Raw genomic sequence first — 11451 nt, forward strand, 5'->3', positions numbered from 1 at the left:
GGTGGAACACACGATCTGCTTCTGATATTTTCTGTTGACTCCGTGATCACTCAATTATGGTGCGGAACTCTCATTTTTCCATCTCCTGTTTTTTTTTTCTCTTAAAGCGGGGATGTGAGGAGTGATTTTTGTCCCTCTCTCTCATTTATACAGACTAAACTTCAGTCATTTCACACTTTATTTAGCTTTATTTGGTGGCAAGATTCCTTTTTTATTTCTTGCAGATAAGGAGTGTTATTATTATTATTGTTATTAGATTTTTCTAATAATCGATCGCCCCCGCCGCCACCCTGAAGTTCATCGTTATTATATTGGCCGCCGGGATGGTGGCCTTCATCGGAGCGGTTATCTGCATCATCGCGGCTGTCCACACCGGATCCTCCAAGGCTGCTGCGGCTCAACAGCAACCAGCAGTCGACAACCACTCGCTGTACCCGGACGCCGCGGCGCAGACACCCGCCGCTGCGGGCTCCGTGGCCCGGCCCGGCTCCCTGGGTGCTCTCCACGGTTCTGAAACGCCCGATTCAGAAGCGCCTACCTTCAACATTGGGCTCGGCGGGCTGGACGGGGTCACCGGACTCACCGGACATGACCCGACCGTCAGTCGGCTGATCTGCACTCCGATCCCAGCCGGGGAGTGCAACCCGAAAAACTTTCAGCAACAAGCGGACGACCCGTCGTTGTACGCAGGCGAAGACTGGGGCTACCTCCGCACCACCGCGGAGGAGCTCCGGCAGAGCGTTCTGCAGCAGAAAGACCAAATCTTAACAGACCAGCGGACCATAAGGGAGCTGACGGGGAAGCTGTCCGAGTGTGAGAAGGGGCTGGACGGGAAAAGTGGAAGGAGCAGCGGCAGCAGCAGCGCGGGAAGACGTGGGAGCTCCGCGGCGCTGCGAGGAGGAAAAGGCGCGGCGCAGGAGGCGCACCTGGACCGGATCATGGTGCGGGACAGCCCGTCTGCGACCTCCGACGGTGTCCACCTGCTCACAGTGCGAGCTGTGGATGAACTGGAGCAGGCTATAACTCAGCTCAAAGACCGTATAGAGAAACTGGAGGTAGGTAGAGTGTCGAGAAAAGCACACAAACCACACTCTGCATACAAATCAAGCAGCACTTGATCGAGGTGTAATTAATCCCAGGGAGCAGTATTTAGTCACCACAGGCACCTGAGGGCACAAAGAAGAATCTCCACAGTGTAAGACTGATGGAGAGGGAGCTGTTTTAAATATTTATAACACACTCCTCCATGCTGGCCACTGTGAAGACACCTAGCTGTTTATTTCTTCTTCACTCTAGAGCTCCCTTTAGGATTTATGGATATGACCCATGAAAACAAGGGGTTTATTTTTTTCAGTGAACTATCTGCTACAGTGTTTGTGTCAGTTGTTAATAACACCTAATTTTCTCCATGTCATCACACCTGACATATGTAATGAAGCCCACATACACTGTTGCTAATTCCAGAACTGAAATGATAAAATAATGGAAAGAGTGAAGAGTGATGCGTGCAGGGAGAGCAGGAGGCAGTGAAGGAAAGAAGACAGCAGAGTGACATCAAACACGCTCTTACTTGACCAGATTCAGATGAAGGATAACCTCATTTTGGGGCTAAAGAAATGACATGAATAATTCAGGAGGTTCCTGTTTGTTTGGTCCAAACACAGGCTGATTGTGTTTCCCTGCAGTTCTGCTCCTCTGATGTAGTTTATGTAGGACATGCTTGTGTGGTGGGTCACTTCCTTTGTTCGGTCTGTTGTGTCTGCATTGCCACTGTCAGAGAAAACCTCTATAGGATGCATCCATGTGATCTGTCACACATAACCTTATCACCCTACACTGCTGTCAGACGACTTTCATCCCTGTTCTCACAGAACTTAAGTTGTGCCTGAGTTGAATTCCTGCTCTGTTGCTATTTTATCTCTTGTTTTTTTCTTTCGCCCACGTACTCCCCCCCCCCAAACTGTTTCTTCCACCATCCAAGTCACGTACAGGTACAGCAGATTTAGATTTTTTTTTCAGACCTTGTGAACTGGTGGTCAAAGGTGGAAAGCACTGGTTAAATCCCCTGAACCTAGCTTTCTTCTTGCATGTGGTCTGCAGATGTTGTTTTGCATCATGTCTAGTCTGCTGCAGCTCCTAATACAGCCAGCTATGCCCAAATATTTGTACAGCCAGAAAAACAAAAAGGAAAAATAACTGTTGATGTCTCCTCACGTATCAGGAGAGCAATTAATCTGAATTGAACATATCCCATCAGCATTAACACATTAGCTTCAATATATTACAGCAGAAGCACCACACAGTGCTTGAAAATTTAAATCAAAGAGCCTTCTCGTTCTGGGTATTATTGTCTGTATTATACAGTAAGCATCAGTTTTTTACTAATCATATAAAATAAGACATTTCTTCTCTTAAACTAGTGTGCCAGGAGCATGAATAAAAATATTTAATTACTGCAGAGGCTGACTTGACTTTTGCTCCAGTGCCACTGTGCGTGCTTTATTTTCACTTGTGTTTTTAGTAACGTATTTCAACCACTTCTGAATGTCCTGAAATTTGCAGGATGAGCTCTAATTTGGATGTGCTGCTGATATTTCATCTGTGACCAACATTAGGTTAAAACCTCACATGTGAAACTCGGTCTGCATTTTGCTCAAAGCACTGTTGTGCTTTTAAATACAGCCTCACAGACAAAGAAAGACACACAAAGAAATATGGCAAAAAAAAACCCAAACAAACTCTCCTAATCATCTCTGAGATCATGCCAACAAATGTACTAGCAGTTACAGTTGGCGCTGCAGTACAGACTTATAAAGCAGAACTAATGTGAGCATCATTTTTTTTAGGGTAGCTCAGGTGGTACAGCAGGTCTTCTACTAAAGGTGGTGGGAGGGGCAGATCACCAGGGAGGCAAAGGGAGCGACTGGCACCCTGACTAGACCTCTCGCCCCATCTTTGGCCCCTCATGTAAAATCTTCTAGATCCGCCAGTGGTTGGTAGTTTGATTTCTCGCTTTTCCAGCCTCTAGTCTGCAGGCCAAAGTATCCTTGGGTAAGATACTGATCCTGAAATTGTTCTCTAATGTGTGAATGTTAGATATAAAACACTTAAGCAGGAAAAAAAAAGAGTTTTTGTGAATGGGTGAATGAGACAAGTTGAATACTGTTGGCTCCTTAAGTAAAGTAGAGCTGTGCTATAAACCAGAACCAGACCAGTTACTATTTCCCATAATATTAACAATGAATGAAGCATGACGACATCTGTTTCAGAATCAGCGATTAAAGCTTTTTTTGTTTTAGCTTGACGATAATGACATATTGCAGCTTTCTGGAAAAAGCCTTGCTGACAGTTTTATTGCTGATTTTATCAGAAAATGCACCCAGTCCTGCAAAGTGGTGTTTTTATGGCTGGAGAGATTGCTAAAGTACATCTTAATATAATGCTGTGAGTATTTATTTAAATTTTTACTTTTTAATTATTTTACTTGCATTTTTAATCACTTTTATATTTAAATATATTTAAATGTTCATTTGCTATTTATCTAGGGATTGAGAGTAACGCAATTTCTATTCTCTGTATGTCCTGTACATGTGGCAGAATCGACAAATAAAGTTGACTTTGACTTTGACTTTGACTTGATTTCATTGGAAATTCCATCTGTCATCTATCTTTGCTCCATCAAAAACCTTGCATATGCATTAAAGCTGCATATACATGTTCAGCGTGTTTCTCATGAGTATAGTATATTTCCCAGGCATCTCTGTATATTTAGACTGCATATACCATGTAATAATGTGCTCGGGGAACAGCCTGGACAAGCAGGTTTGAGGAAACTTGTTGAGTCTTTATTTACCTCAGTGCTTCCTTTGTGGTTTGAGTGTTCAGTGAATCACGTTAATATGGAATTGTGAGTTTCTGTTGTTTGGTGTGTGATACCTAACTGAAAAGAAAAAAAAATTCTCTTTAGACATGAGATGACTCACCATATTTAGCAACTCAATAAACATTTTTTTGCCATTTTCTCTGGAGCAACAAGTGCTATTAAGTTTAGACTGCTTTATTCATGCTTCTGTTGTTTTAGTGGAAAGTGAAGCCTTAGGATAAATTATGGCCAATGAAGGAAAAATTAGTCAATGTTTAGCTGCGGTGAACTTAGAGATTCAATAAAGATGCTCCCTTATTCGCAAGGTGTCACCACAGCAGGCAGACTTTTTACTCTGGATGCCCTCTCTCACACAACACCAGAGGGATTTGTGTCTCCTTCTGCATTTGAACTGAGGATCTTTTGCTTGCTAGGCAAATGTGTAAACCACTATACTGTGGCGCCTCTAAAACACAGAGATCCACTATTATTAAGAATATAAAAAAAAAACAGTTTAGAGGAATATTATATAGAAATACATTTATTTAGAATTTTTGCCAAGAGCTGATATCATCTAACTCCCTTCTATCTGCCTGCTTCGTACTGACCTGGCTGTCTGAAGACTGAAAAAAAGCGGGCGTGCTCTGTTTGCAGGTAGGCTGAACTGAAGCAGGTGTTTGGGGAACTGGAGACCAGCTCGCAGTTAGAGTTTAGTAGGGCGTGTGGCAGACAGAGAGTGGGCAGGGAGAGGAGCTGAAAAAAGCAGAATAAACCTTGATGCAAAATGAGTCTAGTCAGCTGGAGTAAACTTACAAAGAACTGAGACAATTTGCATGTTAATGATCAAGGAACTGACCTCACAGCCCATTGTTCTTCAAATGTACATTTTATAAGCTTGGGGAAACCTGCAGTCAGCTGAGACTGAAGACGTCACTTGGATGACTAATGAAACGTTTCTCCCACAAAATGTTACGTCCAGATGAACAGAATCAACCTTTTGGGAACTGAGAAAGTTGCACTTATCCAACAAAAGGCATCTGGAAAAATTGAAGCTAAGATACTAGTGAGGATAGTGATATACAGTATATATACATATGAGTGAAGCAGGGACAAATGTCTGTTAAGATTGATATACAGTATATATACACATATATGAAATAAAAAGCCAAAGTATAAAAATAAAATGTTCTCTTCTTATTGGAGTTTGTGCCAGACTATTTTTGCCTGCATGCCAACCAAGCAAACTGTGCAACAGGATAGAAATAGACTCACACACGCTCAGAAAACATGCTTCCCAAAATGCTGATGTGTTCTTTTAAGTGGAAAAAAGGTTAAACCTATCCGCAGCATATAAAGACTCCTTATTAAATCAGTCAATCAGTTCTTTTTCCTTTTCCCCAAAACATAGTTTTAGTGTTAGAGTTCAGAGCTAGGGTATACATGAAGTTTGGATAAAGAACTTGTTGCTGCTTCTTTTCTTTTCATATAATACCCATACTGCTAGAATTACTAAACAGAATTCCATAGAGACTGTGCACTTTTATTTCATCCTTAGACTGTATAAACCACATTCTGACCAAGTTTTCTTCCACTGACTTCCTCCTCTGCAGTCAGATATTGGCCCATTTCCTCACAACCAGACAGACAGCAACACCTCCGGAGTGCCAGAGGAAGGTGGGATGTCTGGCAGCCCAGAAAGGTTGCCTGATCTTGGGCACAGAGCTGGTTCTGACAGCTCCTGGAGGATGGACGACTTAGAGGTCGAGCTGGAGAAGAAGGTACAGCTTCTCGAGAAAGAGAGAAAAGCCTTGAGGCTGGAAACGGAGAAACACAAACAGGAAATCGAGCGGGGCATCAATAAACTACACCACCGAATCTCAGGGCTGGAGGAAGGTACGGCATCATTGCAAAGGGGGAAAAATGGAAGAAAAAAGCAGAACATTCGTGTTTGTGTGCAGGCGCATTTTAATGTGCCTTAATGAAAAAGAATTTTAAAATGATGAGAGAAATGACGAGTGACTGATTAATCACTCACAAAATGAATTAAGTTACTAATGATGAGAAATAATCTGGCATAAAAAATAACCCTAGAGGTTTGACTTTCTTTCGCTTTTAATCAAATCAAGCCATGGGCTTTCATTATAATGAATAAATCATGTTCAACTTGTGTAAAAGAAAAAAAAGATGAGAAAGACTATAAAATTCATACCCAGCTTAAAAAACACATCAGATGCTGTGACGAAAATGCAGTTATATAATAAAAGCTGGGAAACTGTTTGATCTGCTTAACTGGTTTCTGGTTTCTGTCACTTCCCCAGGTTTCTCAGGGCATTCTTTCCCAGAGGGATACAGATTGTCCTTCCCAACACGGACAAACTACATGTACGCTGTTGTGACGCACTCCATGCCAAAGCTGCGGGCCTTCACGATCTGCCTGTGGCTGCGCCCCGCGGAGAGAGGCATTGGGACCCCCGTGTCGTACGCTGTCCCCGAACAGCCGAATGAACTGGTGCTGCTGCAAGGCCTGCACGCTCCTGCTGAGCTGCTCATCAATGACAAGGTACTGAGAGTGTCTGACTACAACTTCTCTGTAGTCCTCTGGATTTTCAAGGAAGCTTCTCAGCCTTTTTTCAAATGATTTTTCAGTTCAATTCAGTTTTATTTATATTGTGCCAAATCAGACAACAGTCACCCAAATGTGCTTTATCTTGTAAAGACCCTACAGTAACAGAGAAAAAACCTCAACAATCAAGGTTCAAGGTTTAAGATTCAAACAACCACCTTTGAAAAGCAGTTGGTGACAGTGGGAAGGAAAAACTCCCTTTTAACAGGAAGAAAAGGGGAAGAGCAGCCATATTCTTTGACAGCTTGGGGGTGATGGGAGGAAGACAAGGTAAAAGACACACTGTGGAAGAGAGCCATGATCTATTTGATGATTAGAACCTTAAAGGCACTCAAAGCCAGCTTCTGCTTTCTGGATGGTTCATTCTCATGTACAATGTTTGCCACTAGTGGGGTACATAAAAACCATAAAAGGGTAATGGTTTAATCCGCTAGTCAGCTGGAGCCTTTCTGTGTGGAGTTTGCATGTTCTTCAGGGACTCTTCCAATCCCCGTCCAAAGACACGTTTGTTAGGTTAACCTGTGGTTCAAAAACAGCTATAGGTGTGAATGGTTGCCTCTCTGTGTGTTAGCCCTGCTACAGACTAACGATCTGCCCAGTGTGTACCCCACCTCTTGCCCTGTGACAGCTGAGAAGCTGTTAAGAATAGATGGATGGATCGATAAAAAATTATAGCCTAAATTTGAATTTCTACTGTCTATTGAGGAAGAAAAAGTGCTTTGAATTAGCATACAAATAAGCAGAACACATCAAACAAAACAGCCAATTTAGACAAGCTAAATAACCCCATTCATGTGTTTAAATGATAAACTGAGATACCACCTTGGGTTGCAGGGTAGTGTAGCGCAGTGCAGTGGCTTTAGGCACAATCCAATGAAGTCATTATGGTAATAGATGCCTGGAGAAAAAGTTGTGTGTCCTTGGAGGTAACAGAATGTCTTTGGTAAGTAAAAAGCATTATAAGAGCCATCTTTAGAACTTTAGCATCAAAAGGTGTCTAAGGGCTTTCTTATGACTTTAGAGCTGCATTTCTTTCATGCAAATGCAATCTCAGCACAAGCTGTCTGATGACCCGCCTTACCTTCAGAACTGTGGCACTCACAAAACCTCTCACAATGACATCTGCTTCATCTGGACTGCCCTTTTGTTCCCCTGCTCTTAGGTGGCTCAGTTGCCTCTGAACCTCTCCAGGGGCAGCTGGCAGCACATCTGTGTGAGCTGGACACAAAAGGGAGGAGTGTGGCAGGCCTACCAAGGGGGGAGGCTGAAGGGAGAAGGTCACGGACTAGCCGCTGGACATCACATTCGACCTGATGGAGTGCTCATTCTCGGGCAAGAGCAGGTGAATAAAATACATAATTAAGTAACTAAAGTTTTAGCTGGTTAAAAGCAGACAAGAAGCTTAGAGAAAAAGTTCGTTTGGCGAGTCCTCCTGAGTACAGCGCTGCAGTCAAAAGTTTAGCCACTGCGGCTGTGCCTCTGCTCACCTATTGGCTTCTCTGTTAGCTATAATTAAAACTAGAAAATGAAAGCATCAGTGACTTTGAGAAAGTAAGTAAATCCATGAATTATATTTTCTGCTTGCCTGCATTCAGATAGTGTGCTAAGATGTGATGCTATGAATGAGATGTGTATGTGTGATGGATACAGATCTGGTAGTTAAAAGAGCCCGCCCCACATGTCTGCTTTTGTTTCTTGGCTTGTGTTCATACTGATCACCACATCTTTTTCATTTCCCAAATTCAAATCCACGCTCTTGCCAAAGGCAACAAAAAAGCTAAAGCTGTGCTCATAGGCATTAGAAATAAAAGTACATTTATTTTAGGTATGTGTATTTTTTTTCTCCAGGATTCTCTGGGTGGAGGTTTTGACTCATCCCAAGCCTTGGTTGGAGAGTTGTCCCAGGTGGGTCTTTGGGACCGCGTCCTGACGTCCAACCAGGTGGCCAGCTTAGCCCGATGTGGCAAAATAACCCAGGGCAGTGTGATACCCTGGGCTGAGAATGGAGTTGATGTTTATGGTGGAGCAACCAAAGACCCCGGGGAGCCTTGCAGTAAACACAGCAGGAGTTCTCAGTGAACTACAGGGGAGGGTTTTGAAGGGAAAGATTCCACATCTCCAGTATTACCACTAACAAGGGACGTTCTAAACAGTAAAAAACTTCTAAAACTGTGTGGCATTGGATAACAGTTGTTTAACATGGAAAAAGAAACTAATGGCATACATTTATATGAAGTGAGAAGGGGCTGAGACACCTAACAGTCCAACAGATGCTCTTATCATCTGGAAGGTTGTGCAATACTAGATAAATACAAATGTAGTATACAAACAGATTGTATTTTTAAAGTACATATAGTCCATTTCTTAAATTAGAATATAAAATGAAAATTACAGTGTAGATTTCCTCACTTAAAAACAGCAGCTAATAGCTATTGTTAGCAGTAACAGTAGCTAATAGCTAATTAGAACTTGTATAACTACTTAGCTAAAATGCTACACTGCCATCTTTAAATAAATAAATGATTCCTCATTTTACAAAACATACTTTCTTGTTGGGAGTTTTGAGTAGAGGTATTTGAATGTTGTAAAGCAGCCAGCTAACTTAGCGTACCAAACAATTTCTTTACTTAGACATGAAAGTCCTCAATCACTTGTGTTCAGTTCAGTTGAATTTCGTAGATCCCGAAGGCTGCAGAATTAAATGAATTACCACCGAAATGCATTTTAGTGCCAATACATTCAATACTGACAGTTTTTAGTTTTACATATACTTTAGAAGTGCTTACGGCTAATAGCTGATGAGTATTATTTAAAACGGAGTTATCAAGTTCTAATAGCTTCTGTGGATTTCAGTGTTTCTGTAAAATACCTGTAGTGGATTGTTGAGGTAGAGAAAGTTGTCATCATTTGGAAGTTCAGGGCAATCCAAGCTTCTTAAGTTTTATTGGGAAAAATAACAAACTCCAAAAAGTTCTGTTAGTGTGTATATGGCACAGTAAATGTGTTATAAGAACACACAGAGTGAATGGGTGTATTGTAAAGTTTAATGAAAGTAGAATTGTGCTATATAAATGCAGACCTCATTAACAAGAAAAAAAGGAATTACATCTGATGTGACAAGATTTGCAAGAAACTTCTGATGATTATCCAGCATTGTGAAAGGTCTTGATTTCGCTGTAAGACAACTATGTATTTACTCCATAGATTTTGTACAAAATACAATATGAATGAGTTTAATGGCAGATACTGTAACTTTTGAAGAATGGCAGATGATGTATTTCGAACACTTTTGCTAAGTTAGCCAGCTGCTGCAGTAGTGTTAATTATATACATTGTGTGAGACTGGCAATCGCCTTTTATCAAAGTCTTAACAAGAAAGCAAATAAAGAAAATTCCAACCTGTGGAACTTTTACTTAAATCAGCTAAAAATAGTGGCTATGATGTCATTTAGCAGTCAGAACTGTGCAAAAATTGAATTTTTCAATAACACTTTATAATATGGCCTGTTACTAACAGTTTAATTCTCTACCATAAAATACCATAAAATGCCATTTTATGGTATTTTATCTAAAATTATAATGTAATTTTTTAAACCTATAAATACTTAGATTCACTAAAAAGGGTGGTTATAATCCAATGCTTGTTTTCTTAAGGGTTTTTTTTTAATAAGTAGGAATATGTACATCTATTACCAAAAATTCATCATGCGCACCAAAAAACTGACATGTATTTACAATTTAAGGTTGGAAGGTTAAACCACTCTATAATATGGGCTGCATCCATAAATGTACTGCATACTAACAAAATAAACTAAAGAAATATCATTTGTGTTTGTACCGAAACATATGGAACTTTCCACCCACCTAAATTACGTACTTTATTCCTTACTTTATTACTTTATTCTTTTTTCTAAAAACTTCACCCCCTTATTGTCATTTGAAATGGAATACTGTTAGTCGTAGGCTGTATTATAAAGTGCTACTTTATAAGCAACTTTTCCATTTATTCATTTATTTTTAAGCTGCCACATTGTATGAAAAATAATGAGTTGATCTCAGTCTCAGAGATCTGACCTCTACTATGAAAGCGAGAGGTTGTGTCAAGCCAGCAGAAACCCAGCAGGGTTGGGCAGAAGTTAATTAAGGGCTGTGACTGCTTTAGAGTTTAAAGTCAAGGTAAGGTGATGAAAAATGCTGGAGAAAGTGGTAGGAATATTAAGCAGTAGGTGGCAGCCAGGAGTAGATGATGAAAGAGAATGAAAAGAGAAAGTGGGGATAGAGATGGATCGGATACTTGTTATAAGTGATGCTACATTGTTTTCACCCCTGCATGATGTATTCATATGCTTTTATTGTCTTGCCACTGCAATGTGTTGCTCACCGATTTCACAGAAGAGGACAGAAGCGTTTGCATTCATGCAAAGGTGGCTGTCTGTGTGTCTGTCTTTAAAGGTCAGGGGGGTCTGTTTTAACCCCTAATTACCTGAAATTACAGAAATATTTTTCCCTAAGGAAATTCTCAGTACAAACAGAATGTTTTTAATGTCTTTAATGTTTTTACTCATTTCTTGAATACATTTTTCTCCATTTATGTAACCTGAGAAATTGAGAAATCAAGGTAAAAATACACCCAACCAATAAAATCTCAAATGATCACACTATACCTTATCTTCTTTAAATGGATAGATACATAAAGCCCTGCACATCTACATTCTTAGATACTCTTTGATTTTAAACATGCAGCCACTCAGTAACACGGGTGATCTGATATCTCTGTGTTGGTGTTCTTCCTGCATCATCATAATAACGTTGATCCAGTGATGTTGTCTGAACATTCAGTTAGCAATCGAAATTTAAAGAAGTAAAGTTACTTTCTTTCCAAGCTCTTTAACTAATGGCATACATTTGTATGAAGTAAGAAGGGGCTTTATGGTTCCTTCAGAAACGCTTAACGGTCCAGCAGATG

General features: G+C 40.7%; 1 protein-coding gene across 1 annotated transcript; it reads left to right on the plus strand.

Annotated features, from left to right (window-relative positions):
* nptxra (neuronal pentraxin receptor a) lies at window positions 1-10310 on the plus strand. The gene is made up of 5 exons (XM_082531069.1): window positions 1-1055; window positions 5473-5755; window positions 6181-6422; window positions 7648-7827; window positions 8334-10310. Exons 1-5 carry the CDS (start codon window positions 324-326, stop codon window positions 8562-8564), a joined length of 1668 nt encoding a protein of 555 aa, XP_082387195.1. The 5' UTR covers window positions 1-323; the 3' UTR covers window positions 8565-10310.
* Window positions 10311-11451: the final 1141 nt, after the last annotated feature.

The sequence above is a fragment of the Aulonocara stuartgranti genome, assembly GCF_965226115.1.
Source record: "Aulonocara stuartgranti genome assembly, chromosome: 4".
In the NCBI taxonomy this organism is placed as follows: Eukaryota; Metazoa; Chordata; class Actinopteri; order Cichliformes; family Cichlidae; genus Aulonocara; species Aulonocara stuartgranti.

What these genes read in the sequence shown, in the direction of transcription:
- nptxra (XM_082531069.1), top strand. Translation starts at nt 324, where the DNA reads ATGGTGGCCTTCATCGGAGCGGTTATCTGCATCATCGCGGCTGTCCAC. An exon ending in AATCTCAGGGCTGGAGGAAG is followed by an intron (nt 5,756 to 6,180) that starts GTACGGCATCAT and finishes TCACTTCCCCAG; the next exon opens with GTTTCTCAGGGCATTCTTTC. An exon ending in TCATTCTCGGGCAAGAGCAG is followed by an intron (nt 7,828 to 8,333) that starts GTGAATAAAATA and finishes TTTTTTCTCCAG; the next exon opens with GATTCTCTGGGTGGAGGTTT.